At 30.9% G+C, this 15,119-nt stretch overlaps 1 protein-coding gene across 7 annotated transcripts in view; it reads left to right on the forward strand.

Annotated features, from left to right (window-relative positions):
* Positions 1-15,119, forward strand: part of LOC143246245 (transformer-2 protein homolog beta-like) — a 44,378-nt gene that overhangs the window by 9,226 nt on the left and 20,033 nt on the right. For all 7 annotated transcript variants that reach the window (XR_013025871.1, XR_013025873.1, XR_013025874.1 and 4 more), the window contains exons 3-5: positions 9,886-9,960; positions 10,960-10,974; positions 14,620-14,671. Coding sequence is in view for 1 of the 7 variants with exons in the window: in XM_076492645.1 (XP_076348760.1) it covers positions 9,886-9,960; positions 10,960-10,974; positions 14,620-14,671 (142 nt within the window). In the remaining 6 variants the exon portion in view is untranslated. The remainder of the gene's footprint in view (positions 1-9,885; positions 9,961-10,959; positions 10,975-14,619; positions 14,672-15,119) is intronic.

A 15,119-nucleotide genomic window follows, 5' to 3' on the forward strand; every position in this document is an offset into this window, starting at 1 on the left:
AGTCTTGAAAGTAGCCAAACATTTGTGTCCAACCTATTAAGATTGAAAGGATGGTGGTGTCTGTCCATGTAGAAATAAGAAAACAGAGTATGATTTCAATCAAAGTATTCTGAGATTGAAATGTTGCTTATCTTGTCAAGCAGAATCTTAAGTTTAAATGAATAATCATTCAAGGGATTACTTAACAAAACAGTAGTTTGACAAAACTATTTTTCATTACTTTAGCCAAACTACAAAATTCATTGAACTTTAAAAAACAAAAAATAACTGATTTGCTTTTTATATGTAAATTATTGCTTCATGCTGCAAAATAAAGTATAAATCATGATTTAAATACCAAGAGCTGGCAAAGTATTAGAAACCAGGAAGCCTAAAATTTGTGTTGCAAATGTTGTAAACTGCATATGTTTCCACATTTATTGGAACTTTTCCATTTTGGATTTCATATTGAAGGCATCTGAAACAGCATTTCAGATGTGAAATGCTGTTCTTAAAAATTTCTGAACTTGAATTCAAAATTGAAAAGTTGCAAGCATTTGGCTGCAACTTATTTTTATAAAGATTCCAAATTACCACATTTATTAAAGCACCTGTTTAATATCAGCTTGATATATGCATAAAACAAATTTTCATCTAACTAAATGTACACAAGTTATTTTTCTGCTAAAGTGACTTATCTGCATGTGTGTTTGATTCTGTATTTTAAGAACTCGTAAAAAAAAGCCCTCCATGTGTACATTTTTGTGTGTAAAAGCAAGATAAGTGGCACTGAGATTGCAGGTTCATCTAACAACACCTGCACACAGGTTGCAAGACAACTTTAGTTCTAATAGTCTTTTTGAGACTTAAGTTGTTCTGTATGAGGTATTTATTTTATAAATATACATGAATGCAACATTTTCAACCCATTGATCATTAGAATATGTAAAAGCTTGTAAACAGACTTTGAAAATAGAGTATAGTTAATTATTTAGCAAGTTGGGTTTCTTTTTCTCATTAAATGTATTTAATGGGCCATAATTGGCTATAATTGTTTAGAAGTAGGTCCTGAATTTAAAGTGATTTAGAAGCACTGCCTGAAGCACTTCAGCTTAAACTTAAGAAATGATAATGGAAAAACAAGAGCATATGTTTAATGGCTGATTAAGAAATGTTGTAACTAAACTATCAAAGTGTTGAATGATATGTCTCAGTTCCATCGAATACTGACTAATCTTTTAACCCATTGTTCTGAATAAGGCTGGTGCAGAACTTCTAACAGGTGAATAATGTAAAATAAAGCAAACTAATGGATTTGATCTGCAAGTTTTTATTCTTTATTTGTAGGCTATAGTCTCATCTGATTATTACAGAGTAACTCATTTTGGCCCCATTGGTTTAAGCTGGTTTTCACGTGGGTATATAACATGTAATGTACAGAGCTGCAGTGATTATTACATTGTTAGAGGAATCAGGTAACACACTTAGTATTTAAATATTTATTCTGATGCTCACTTAATTAATTACTTTTAGATATTTGTTATTCAAGTGACCTCCATCTTCAGTCTTTATAGACTGTCTTTATGATGTATGCTGTTATGTATAAAAAATATTGATTGTTATGTTAGATACTGAAAAGTTGTGCTTGCATGTGGTCATAAACTTGTTAATGAGCCAGTGATGAGAAGAGGCATGAGAGCTATGCTGTGATTCTAGAATTTGAAACTACTTTATTGACATTGTGAAACAGTGAACACTTAAAATCGAGTACTTAGCTAAGTTACAGTCTCATGAAAGGTGAAAGCTTAGAATAAGAGAAGTTTCACTTTATAAGTAGTTAATATGTAGTGAAGTTTGGTATAGTAATTAGTTGGTACAGTTTAGTTTTTTTTGTTATTCCGTTCTTTTCCTTGGCATCATCTAGAACAAATGTGTATAAAATTATTAATCAATTATGGGAGTTGTTGTTTTTCAGTGAAATAAAATTTTATTTTCTTTACCTTAACTCTATGTATTCAGTTAATTTGACCCACCTGTAACCACCATAAAAATGTGAAGTAAATCTAAATTACCTTGTTTTTCTCGTACAATGACTTCATATTGTAACAGGAAGCTACATTTTTATATCCTAAATAGCTCAATTCTGTAAACAGTATCCAACTGTTGATACTTAAAATTTATCATTTTATTGCTTTTTCGACCCATGTCTAATTAATAATTCTACCAAACAAAAAATAAATCACTTGGTGAAAATGTAGCTCATGGTACCTTGTAGAATTACATAAAGTATGGTCTGCTTGTGAGAATGTCTCATTGAGAACTAATATTTTTATGTTGTTTTTTTTATCTTACCTATTCTAACCTGATAAATTTCTAAATTTTACATTGTAGTTACTTTTGTAATAATCTATACAAGATTCAGTGTCATGTAACTCTTCCTAACTCTGCTGGTTGCACAGACTTTTATGTGGTGCCAAATGAATCTTCTTGTTTAGAGGTTTTCACAAAGATAAAGCTTTTTGCATTGCATTTTTCTCAGGGAACCCAGGAATTTCCTGAAAACTTCTTCCCCTAAACTGCTGCACTTTCCAACTTCTAAACAATATAAAATGAATAATCTCTGCCCCAAAGATTGCACAATGAGAGTGGGTCACATTTTGTTATGCTTAAAATGTTGACAACCACTGACTCTAGATTTCCCTAAACCAGTTGATATGTGAGAGTCTTATTGATCATTCTAGAACCCACAAGAAGCATACAACTAGTGGTAGCAGGGCATGTGACATGTCATTTATGGATAGTATTTGTTTGTGCATGCACTCTGACATTATTATTTTTCTTTTCAGTGTTATTTATTAATTGCTGTGGCAATAAATGGTTATGTAAGTTGCCCAAACATATTCTTTTATGTATGTGGTAAATTTGCTGTAAAGAAATAAAAGCGAAACATCACAGAATTTATCAAAAAGCATGTTATGCATATTTTGGAATAAAACTTATGGACATAACAAATCCTGACTGATGTGCAAAGTTTGCATTATTTGTGACAAAGAGTAGAGAAAATGGACTAAATGTAAGAAAAAGTCTGTCTTTTGGACTTTAGTGTGAGCCTAGAAACAATGGAGGTGACTGGAGTTGTTGCTTGTACAATATGCAAGATTACAACACTTAATGTACTAGGGAAATTTCTTATCCAAACCTTCCACCTACTATAAGACTTGTTGCTAATAGGCATGTACATACTTCACCACAGGCTGGATACAGTTTTTTCTGATTCTGTAGTAAATCAAAATAATTATAGGGATTGGTTTCAACCTGAAACATCTGGTAAGCCACAACTTTTCACACAAGGTGAATTTAATGATTTAGTAAGAGATTTTTGTCTTCCAAAGGATTCTTCAGAGATTTTAAGCTCCAAACATTGAGCTAAAAACTTGCTTTCTCCAGGAACTTCATTTTAATGGTACAAAAATTGTGAGAAAAAGTTTATACCATACTTTTTGCAAACAGATTCACTGGTTTATTGCAACAGCATTGCTGAATTGGTATCAATGCTAGAAGCTGCAGTCTGTGAAGCAAGTGAGAAGTGATTGCTCATTGATTCTTTCAAAAGAAGTCTAAAGGATGTTCTCCTTCCACATTTGTAACATATAAATAAGTTCTTATTGCTCAGATATTTTACTTGAAGGAAACACACAAACATCTTGAACTCTTTCTTTATAAGTTCTTATTCAAAGAACATGGTTGGCTATTTTGTAAGGACGTCAAAGTCCTTTGCATGTTGTTGATCATCAGTCTGGTTATGAAAAGTTTCCATGTTTGTTGTGTAAATGGGACAACAGAGCACAAAATCATCACTGAATAAAGAAGCAATGGCAATGGTCATGTAGAGTCAGCCTGATACCAGGATCAAAAAGTATTGAACTTGAAAGTTTGGTTGACATAAAGAAAGTCCTAATACCTCTACATAAAACTAGCCTTGAGAAAGCACTTTCTAAAGGCCTTGTACAAAGATGGTGACTGTTTCAAGTACCTATATGGGCAATTTCCAGCTTTTTCAGAAGCCAAACTTAAACAAGGGATTTTTGTTTGGCCCCATATTAGGAAATTGACTTTGGATGAACAGTTTTCATAAAAGAACAGTGAGGAAAGTTGTAAAAGATGTTATTGAAAAAACTTTTAGGAAACAAGAAGGATCCAAACTACAAAAATATTGTCAGTAAAATGCTCAATAAATTCCAAGAGTGGGTTGTAATATGAACTTGAAAGCTCATTTTTTACACTCAAATTTTGACTATATCCCTAAAAATCTTGGTGTTTTCAGCAATGAATGAGGAGAAAGGTTTCATCAAGAGATCAGGAAAATGGAGAGGAAGTATCAGGAAAGGTATTCAATTAACACTTTGGTACATGATGGATGATTACTGCTTGTCATTGAAATGAGATGTTTCAGATGCAAGACAAAAGAAAGTCCACAACAGGTAATTTTTAGACTAAAAGGTGTAGATTTCATTGTGGTAAATAAAATAATTTGATCTAAGAGAGGTTTTTCTTTGCAATTTCTAAAAAATACTTACATGATAGAAAAAAACGAATAATATTTTCAACATCTGCCATATCTGAATTTTGGAAAATCCATTAAAACTAAAACATCTTTTTTGAAGTTGAAATTTGCAGGCCTGTGTTATCATTTGTAACTTGGTTAAAGAAATTTGCATTATAGCAGCAATGATCATATAAACTGAAAAAGGGCTTGCCATAGCTAGGTGGTTAGGGCTCTAGACTTGTAATCTAAGAGTCCCAGGTTCAAATCCCTATCACACCAAACATGCTTGCCCTTTCAGTTGTGGGAGTGTTATAATGTGATGGTCAATCCCACTATTTGTTGGTAAAAGAGCAGCTCAAGAGTTGGCAGTGGGTGGTGATGACTAGCTGCTTTCCCTCTAGTCTTACACTGCTAAATTAGGAATGGCTAGTGCAGATAGCCCTCATGTTTCTTTGTACAAAATTCAAAAAACAAACAAACAAGCTGAAAAAATGCAGAATAATACTTCAAGCATTAAATTTGTATTATGGTGGCTCTGTAGATGTGGGCCTATGGCCCACAGGTTTGCTAGTAGTAAACTAATATACATGAAAACAAGAAATATGGTACTATTATTTTTTGTTGACAACTGTTGATGCATGTTAAGTCTACTGTTTTTTATATTAATGATACTAGTATATTGAATTTTTATTTAATTAAATAATGAATCTAAGAACACAAAATAACGTGCACGAAGCTGACAATGTTTTTAACTATCATAGTTTACCTCGCTTTCTTACTACCTGTTAAGAGCCTTTAAAAAATTAGCTAAGCTTGTCTCTGTGAATACAGTAAGAGAAACCTTCAGAGACGAGGTGAAACACAATACTTTGTATAGTAAACAAAGTAATACAGGGTGTTCGGAAAGTCACTGTGCACTTCTATATTGAAACATGTCTGTTAATAAATACATAATACAGGAGGTAAATATAAATGACAATTATAAACAGTGTTGAAAGTGACTCCCGTTGGCATCAATATAGGCCTGGATCCTTCTTATTTTGTTTCTAAACACGTCTATCAGTTGCTGGCTTGAAATAGACTGAATAAAATATGATTACAAAACTGCACAGTGACTTTCCAAACACCTTGTATAATACATCAATCAATAGATTAAAGACTTTCTGTTAGTTATAAATAATATAGTATAGGATATTGGAGAGCTCGTGGCAGTTTGTGAAAGAGAGGATGTGAATGGGTGTGATAAGCCTGATTTTCTAGTTTATGTATCTGTAAACAAAAAAGTTGGAGGTTATAAAAATTATGCTTTTACCTTAGTAGTATCTATATGAGTGAATTGTGTTAAATTTAGTACTTTTAAGATGTGTGGTAAATAAGTTAGAGAAGATTGAAGACCTAGAATGTTACAATTCTTGTGCTCATGGAGATTAAGGATTAAAAAAAATTCCATATAAATTAAAGTTAAAACTTGAATTAAAATTTAATTTTTAACTACATTTTGATGCCAACTTTATTCAATTTATAATGATAATAATGTAGTTTGATTAAGTTTAAATATAACTGAAGGGTCATAACATGCGCACTTTGACTTACCTGTAGTTAGAGGGTTAATGGCAGAAGGTTATCTGAGTCTCCAAGAAATTTAAACAGACTTTTTATCCATTCCTGATAGCTACAATCTATTTTTTGTTATCTTGTTGTTACTGGGAATGGGTTGTCACTTTTGGTGACTTGCATTCAAAATTTTATTCAACTACTATTTTATGAATTTGTCATTATCTTTGGTATCAAACTGTATATTATCATTCAAATTTTCATATTGTATGTTATTTAATTTCTTAAATCAAAAGTAACTTTTAAAAAAAACACATGCAAACATCAATTTGTGTGTGTTACGTGGAATGTTGAATGCAGCAAATTGGATGTTCATGATATCAAAATATGAAGTCTATAGTTTTGTAGAAATTAGGAACTCAAATTACCAATATTTAAAAGATAGAATCTAAAATAAGAACCTCCAATCTTTTATTTATGTAATTAATCAAATACAGTGGCTCCCTGCTTACCTCTTTTGGTTATTGGAAATGGTCCTTTATATACACTTAATTCTGTATATGACATGTGAATAACCAATCAAAAGCTAGTAATAATGTCCCACAAGTGTTTTTCCCAGCCATTTTCAAATATAATGGCATTGTTTCTTTCATTCCTGTTAGGATTTTGCTGGATTGTTTTTGTTTTTTTTACCCACATACAGTTCCATTTCTAAACTTGATAAATTATAATGAATATATATGGTATTGATATAATAATATTTTTTTTGGTCATTCAGATATACATAAATCTAAAACAAATTTTGTTTTACATTCCCCAAATGCAGAATATCTTAAGACTTCGCAACTGTTGACAAGCAGCAACTGAGTACAAAGGTTGTAACTAGAAGAAATAATTGTTTGGTTTTCTTCTTTGTTTACTGTTCTATCTTTGAAGAAAAATAAATGTAAAATCTTATTTGTATAAAGTAATAATGTGTATACATGTATAATAACTGAAACGTGATTGTATTTTACAAAATACTAGTCCATGAAAACACAGCCAAGAGTGAAGGTCAGTTTTATATTCTTGGATGCAATAAAAAGAGTACATGTACACTACATCACTAACTTCTATCTTAGCCAGCAGTTGCTGAAAGATCAGTATAATAAAAATAATAAAAAGAATATATATAAATGTATAATGCTATGACATTTAAGCTATTTAGATTAAACAATTGTGTTTTTGAGTTACAATTTTAGTTGTTCTAGAAAAAAAAAACTTAATTTATATTTACTTCCTAATTTTTTATAATGGTTACAAGACCAATCAAATCTATCAAACATGTACAGAGATTCTGATTTGATAATAAAACAGATAGAATAGAAGATTTTTATTTTGAAAAATTTTGATAATCTGGAAGCTATACAGATTTCACATACGAAATTTGAAAATTTTCTTGTGCATGAAAGTGTTTTTAATCTTAAAATGATAATTACTCAGCATGTTGCATAGTCAACATTCTGAATGAAAGAATTACAAGAAAATCTTTAATTAAAATATCTTAATACTTAAGTTAGAAATTTTATTATGCATACAAAACTGTGTAATGTTTACTAATAACCTGCACTTTTGTAAACATATTCATGTATTATCAAAAATCATAGTATAATTACTCTCATAGATACCTTCATGGTTAAGACCTGAGTGGATTCCACCCAGCCTGTAATGAAAGGGTTAAAGTGTATAAATGTATGGTAACAAATAAATTGAAAAAGTCAGTTGAAAAAAATTGGCTCAGTAGGAATTGGAAAAAAATCCAACTAGTTGAATAAGTCAGTTGATATTTAATGCAGTTGGTCATTAATATACTATCATAGTAAAACCTACTTATTTGGCTCACACTTGCTACTTTTCAAAAATATGGTTTTTATGGTCACCCACTACATTGTCTCCAGTTAAACAAAAACAAACCTTTTTGGCATGCATCCAATGGGGGATCTAGACACTTCTCTGAGTCTTCCTGACTCAAAGAAGTTCTGCCCCCTTCTAGTCGAGCATGGGAGGTCCTTGCCACTTCACAGTTTCTGACCACTGAGGTGATGAACCTTTTAAGAATTCCTTACTGAATGTGCACTGCATTGGAGGTAGTTTGGGTGGTAGTAGCACTATTTGTGTGGTGCAGTTCACCACTGAAATAGCAAATGTGCTCTCATCCTGAAACGAAAATCTGTGTCCAGTGGAGACAATGAGTTGGCAAGTTAGACTCAGTTAATACAGCAAGGGTTCCCAGCTTACAAACGTATGGCTTTTTAAACACCTAAGATATTTTTTTCATGTTTTGATTTAAAATATGTAGAACAGCTTGTTTGTGGTGAACAAGAACTACATACATGTATATATACAGTTTTGACTTGTTTCAATTTTACCAAGTCTTTTCCACCAACTGAATCACAGTGTCATATGGTGAGTGGTGCAAATGAAATAGAAACCCTATAACCCAAGTGTTGTGCCCAGAGAGCACCAGCTATCTTTAGGGGAACTTTGGAAGCAACCAGCTACTAGGTGGTTTGATTAGTCTTTTGCCCCTGTCTTGTCATTTTACATGCTGGAATTGCTGTGGACCTCCAGGCATAGTTTACCATCTTTGTGAATCTGTTGTGAAACATTAAGTGTTTTTGAAGATTTATTAATTCAAGAAACTTGCATAAATATTTAATATAAGCAACAATTTAGAACTTGCAAATTTGAACTTGTTTAGGCCTAAGATTATTTCAGGTAGTAATCAAATACAAAAGAAAGATTAAGAACAGAAACATGAAAAAAATTACTTGAAAATTGTATTGCTAAATGCAAAACACATGTGAGATCTTCTAGTCCTACTGGATCTTGTATTTTTTATTTACAAACCTTCAGGTATATTGAATTTGATAACAAAGTTCCCTCACTTTGACCCAAGAAACATGATTGACTTTTGGTCAGGGTTTTCATAATCTTTTAAGAATAAGTATGTGAAACTGTTTAAGTAGACACTGTTAGTGTAGTTTAAAGCTTGGGCTGAAGTTCTGACATTGTGCTGTTAGACATGATTCTCATGGGGTGGTTGGTCTAAGGACTAGCTCCACAGAAAAGTTCCAAATTGAACTGTTACAGATGCCATTTTCTGCTCATATTTTAAACAATGGTGAGAATAGAAATGAAAAATAAGTAACTGTAGAAATTTACAATACTTACATGCTTTAGCTTTATAAGAAATAAGGAATTTTTCTTTTAAGACCTTTTGTATAAATACTGTGATTGCCCTACCAGGTATTATCTGAAGTAGAAGAAGCTAGTTATTAATGTGTTTGTTTTAAGCATGTTACATTTATTGGCTAAGTCAGTAACAGTACAACTATATTTTGTTGCACATGGGTGAGCTGAGAATGAACATTAAGAGCATACCAGTAACCATATGATGAGAATATATGATTTGTATAGTGTGAATTACACTTTCCTTGCACTTCAATTTAAAAGATTAAAAGTGGCTTCAGAATGGTCAAAAGACAACTTTTTAAAGTTAGAGAAAATCTAACTGCAGTTGACAATTTCTTCCAGTAGTATCTGTTCCATTTTAAGTTTTCATTTACAAATGCTATAAATATACTTTCAGATGTTATTTTTATATAAGAAATATTATATGTAATAAAACCAATAATGAATCTGTGGAGGCTTTTAACAAACATTTTACTAGCAGTTAGTTGACATTTTTAGACTTTACTATACTTAATTTTCTGTGTTATGTAAATACAATTTAAAGTGTTGTACTTGTATCTTTGTATATACAGAAGTCATTCACGGTCTCAAAGACATCGTCGCCATAAAAAGTCAAGGTCAAAGTCTCGAACACCCAAAAGGAGGTGGTAAGTAATATTTTATGAAGTCTAATATTCTCATAACTCTGTTTATCCCTTCTTATTCAACATTATTATTTTCACATTTTTCTCTAACTTTGAATAGTAAATTTATTTTAAACAAAAATACAAAAATTATCTTTTCAAAAATGAGTAATTAAAACATTTTCTTCTCGGTACTTAACGAGTGTGTGTTTATAATTTTCTTATGCCCGTATTTGTGCTCAGTTTCTTATTACTAGGTCAGTTCGTGGTTAAAATGTAATTCAAAAGACATAGAAATTACCATATAGTTGTAATTGTTTAAATGAACATTATTCATGTGGAGCTTATAGAAGAAGATGCATTATATGATCACAAGATCACATAGCAGGATGTCTAATTCAACCACTTTTAACTGAAGTGTATTTCTACACTAATATTAATGACTTAAAAGCAGTATTTTTCATGCATTTTAACACTTTTATTTTTAAACCTCATAGCAGTGACTATGAGATTCTGTTTTGTTTGAAGCATGTGAAATTGAAAAGACTATTTAAAAAAAATATATAAATACATTTACAGTCTTTTCTTGTATAAATGTCAATAATCTGTTCCAAGTAAAATAAGATGTATCACTAATGAATTAATGATAATTGTGGGAGAAATTGTTTCTGTTGGAGTATATATATTTATTTACTGCTGCAGGGGTTGGTAAATTAATAGAATGTGGTAGAAACTCAAGGAACAGAACTTGCATCTTGCATTCTGTTTTTTTATGGCAGTTAGAAATGAATAGTAAAGTGTTTTAGATCAGTAAGCAAGCATCAGATAATTGTAAATATCTTAGATAACCACATAATGCTCAAACAGACAAATGTTTTTTGTATACTTTTGAAGTATGTAAATGGAGACTTAAAATTTGTGTAACTGGCTATATATGCATACCTAATATCTATAAGTAGAGTATTTAAAGTCATATATATCAGTTTAAAATAGAAATAATGTTATTTTGTTTGTTAATTTCAGTTCAAAGAGCAGGAGGTAAGTTTTTCCACACAAAATATTATGTGTGTGTGTGTACTTATTTTCTTCATCAAATAGATTTAAGAATAAAAGTTTATGTAAAAATAAATCAAGTTGTTTTTTAAACTGACTTTCAACAATTGTCTGTATGTATGGAAGTGTTTCTTTATCTGTAAAGCTTTTATATGATTTGTTACTTTTAGTATGTTATGAAATTTTTAACATACTTTTTAAATAAAGCCATAGGGTTTATATAAACTTTAAATTGTAATTAGTTTGGTATTTGACCAACAATATTCTATAATAGCCAGCCTAGTAGGAACATGTAAAACAATTAAAAATTTGTTGTTGTTTTTTTGTCTGTGTAATTGAAAGAATAATGCTTATCAGTCGTTCCATGTGTGTATGCATGCTAGCTCACATGGAAACTCAGCATTCTTATTGGATAGTTGTCCTGTGGTATAACATTTATATGAGTGCAAAAGTGAACAACATTTAGTGTATGAATGCAAAATTATAATGTTGATAACATGAACTTTAAATACTATTACTTCAGTAATATAAACAAGTAAGAATACACACAGAATTAATTCTTTACTTTTCCATGGAAAATAGGTAATACAATACTGTTATGTATTAATTTAAGTTACAATTAGTGGTTGAAAACTAGACCTGAAATTTAAATAAACTTCATATGTGAAACACAAATTTACACACCACTTTGGCCTAGAATTCCTATAGAGAGGAAACCTTGGGTGCCCTTCCCCCCAGGGTCAGATTGCTGGTCAACTTGGGCTAGGGCCAACCGAGTACCAGTGTCAGATGTTCTCAATGGGTGTTGTGGGCATTGTCAGCTGGTTTTTAGGTGTAGTTCTCACAAAATACTGGCTTACTGTAAAGTTCTTATTTGGCATTGTAGTGCGTACCCTTGTAGGACTTCATGATGCGTGGGGACAGTGGTCATTGAAATGTATTCCCTTTATTATGAAAAAAATAAAAATCAAGATAAAAAAATTTAGAAAAACCAAATTATTGGAAAATGACTATGCAATGGATGATTCTGTTGCACAGTTGCCATCACATTCAGATTCTGTACCTTGATTTCTAATTATGCATTCCTTATCCGAGAAATCCTTAGGGCAAATGTCTCCCTTTTTTTTTTATTCAAAAGGGATTAGAGGAGCTTGCTGGCTCCCCCAGCTCAGTAAAGAAGTTATGATCTGGAGACATTTTGGTGGAAATGTCTTTACCACAACATAATAAACTTCTCAATTCAAAGGGCATTGAGTTACTCCCCATGCAACTTTGAATTCTTTCAGTGGAGTTATAGTTGAGAGGGATTTAAAGAACATTCCTGAGTTAGAGATTCTTGCTGGTTTCTCCAGCCAAGGCATTTCTGTGGTGTGCTAAATCTCCACTTGCAAAGACAGAATAATGCTACCCACAAATGTAATTATTTTGACATTCACATCACCATGTCCACCTGCCACCATCAAAGCAGGATACTTAAGTTGTAAGGTTGGGTCATATATTCCAAACCGTCTCTGATGTTTTCAATGCCAGCAGTTCAGACATTCAAAGACCTCTCGTTGTGGATCTTTAACGTATGCTCATTATGGTGGCAAAGACCACGATACCTGTGAATGTGAACTTGAACCACACTGTGTCAAATGTAGTGGTTCCCACCCCTCGTACTTTTGTTCTTGCCCTAAGTGGGTGAAGAGTGATTTTCAAATCACCTAAAGATGACACAAGAAGGTTGGAATGTTGTTCTCTGCTTTATTTTAATAAAAGTTTTAATACCCATAGTACCCATCCTGAGATCCATTGATTCTTTGTTAATACTTTATGGGACAAGAAAAAAGTTTAAACCCTTATAGAACAACAAGGACAAAGTAAGGACAAACAAAGACAGTTGATTTTTACACTTTTTGATTCATTACTTTCAGAAAATCATTATTTTACAAGTCATTTTTTCAAGAGTTAGTTGGATCAAAAAAAAAGTTTAAGTTCTTAATCAAAGACGGTGATTATCCATAATAAGGTGTTTATTCGAACTGTATTGTATACACATGTACAGAGATATATTTAATTTATTCTTATTCTGTGCTTTCACGCTAAATACAACAATTACATATTCTGCTTAATAGGCTTTATTTCATTCATGCCTAACTACATAATACAACAACAGTATTATTGAAAGGACTTATCTATTTAAAATATACACCTTTCTCATAATAAGCATTCCACTTGATAATTCTGCATAAGTGAAAACTATCCTTAGACATTGGCTCGTATGGCACAGTACTTGCTTTGTATCTGGGAGGTCAAGGATTCAATTCCATCTATATCTAATATTTCCCTAACCAATGTTTTCATAGTCAAATAATTTTAGTAAATATATCATGCATAAAACATGGGTTTATCCCCTAGTTTAAATGTTAAGAAATGGCCAATTGTATCAATCGTGTTTATTTCTGGCATTTTAATATGACGTGCTTAAAGCAGAGTAGCAGAAAGTTTATTATATTGTTGTGAAATGTTATATGATATTCCTCAAAAGTCTGCAGAATACTTTAAATGAATTTACTTTGTTGAGCTTTTGCTAGTTACAGCCATCATTGATGACTGTATATTGCATATGGCAGCTCTCATTTTTACTGATTTCTCCACCATATGGTTATGTATTTGAAGCTTCAATTGTGTGTGCAAAAATTCATGCAAATATGTAGCATAGAATGAAACAACCTCTCAAAATTAAGAATATATTTAAGTTTTGGAAAAAATGCAAGAAAAATAATTATCTCGATTAATTTAATTTATTCATTGCATCAATAATTATATTAACTTTTGCAATTCTTTTCATTTTATTTTTTATCTCTGGTTAGTCAAAGAATTTTTATTGTCATAAAAATTGATGAAGGAACTCTGCCATAATATTTTTATGAAATGAGCGAGGATTTGTGAAATGCCTATAATTTATTTTAATTCCTTTATTATGACTACATTTGTGTAGAAAATAGTTAATTTCAAGCATTATATATGTTATTTTAATAATATCATGGGTTCATTGACTTTTGCACAGTTTTTAGGCCCAGTGTTTTTTTGGCTGATGGGTATTTAGCTTGTTCAACTATTACCAATTAAAAGAACACTGTTAAAATAATGGTTAATATAGCTTTTCATAATTTAAAAAATATCCTTTTTTTAAAATAAGAAAACTAGATGTTAAAAATGTTAACACAATTAACTTGAATGCATTTAAACATGTAGGATTCAGTCAAAATTGAAAACTGGAAGCCACAGCAAATATAATTATATTTAAAAGCACAATTTCTTTTCTACAATATATTTGAAAGAAAGTGTAATATCAGGATCAAACTAATTGCATTCAGTATAAGATTCTTTTATTGTTTGGCTGTTGGCATTTCTTAATTAGTTAAAGTCACTGTTAATGTGTTTCAGAGGTATTGTACCCTTTTGTCTTTTAGAAAATAAGGTTTATGTATTTCTCAGTATGTGTTAGTTAACTAGTACATTTTCTGTTTATGACCAGAAATAAATTAATTGAACATACAAAAAGCTAGTATTTTTATTTTAAGGTACTTGTATTTTTCAAGGATTTATGCTAAAGTTGTAAAGTTATACTTGTAATTTTTGTAGGGGCCACAGCAAATCTCCTGTATCAAGTCGACGTAGAAATCTTGGAAGCCGGGTAAATTAAAGTTACTAGTAAATCACTGATATTTTGTGTTGAACATAGTTCAAGGAGACACTGATTATTACCATTGCATTATTAAAAAGATAAAAGAATAATTTTAGAAAATAGTAAAGCTTATTTATTACATTTAAAAACTGTATTGTTTTAATATAATGCATAGGCTACTAAGGTGTAAATTTCTTTCTCATTTTGAATGAATAAGGACAAATTAAAGAAAAGAAGAGTTCAAAATTACAAACTTAGCTATAATAATCAGTGACCTGTTAAAAATGGTTATCAAAAACCACTATTGGACTTGCTAATTTCACTTTTTATTTCCTTTATTTATGATGTTTGTAGTCTAAACCCTTATTTGATAAAAGGCTGTCTTTGCTTATAATTTGAAAAATGCTGGAACAGTTATCAGATGTCTGAAATATATATTTATCCAAGGGAGTAATAC

This window comes from Tachypleus tridentatus, chromosome 3 (assembly GCF_004210375.1).
Source record: "Tachypleus tridentatus isolate NWPU-2018 chromosome 3, ASM421037v1, whole genome shotgun sequence".
Taxonomy (NCBI): domain Eukaryota; kingdom Metazoa; phylum Arthropoda; class Merostomata; order Xiphosura; family Limulidae; genus Tachypleus; species Tachypleus tridentatus.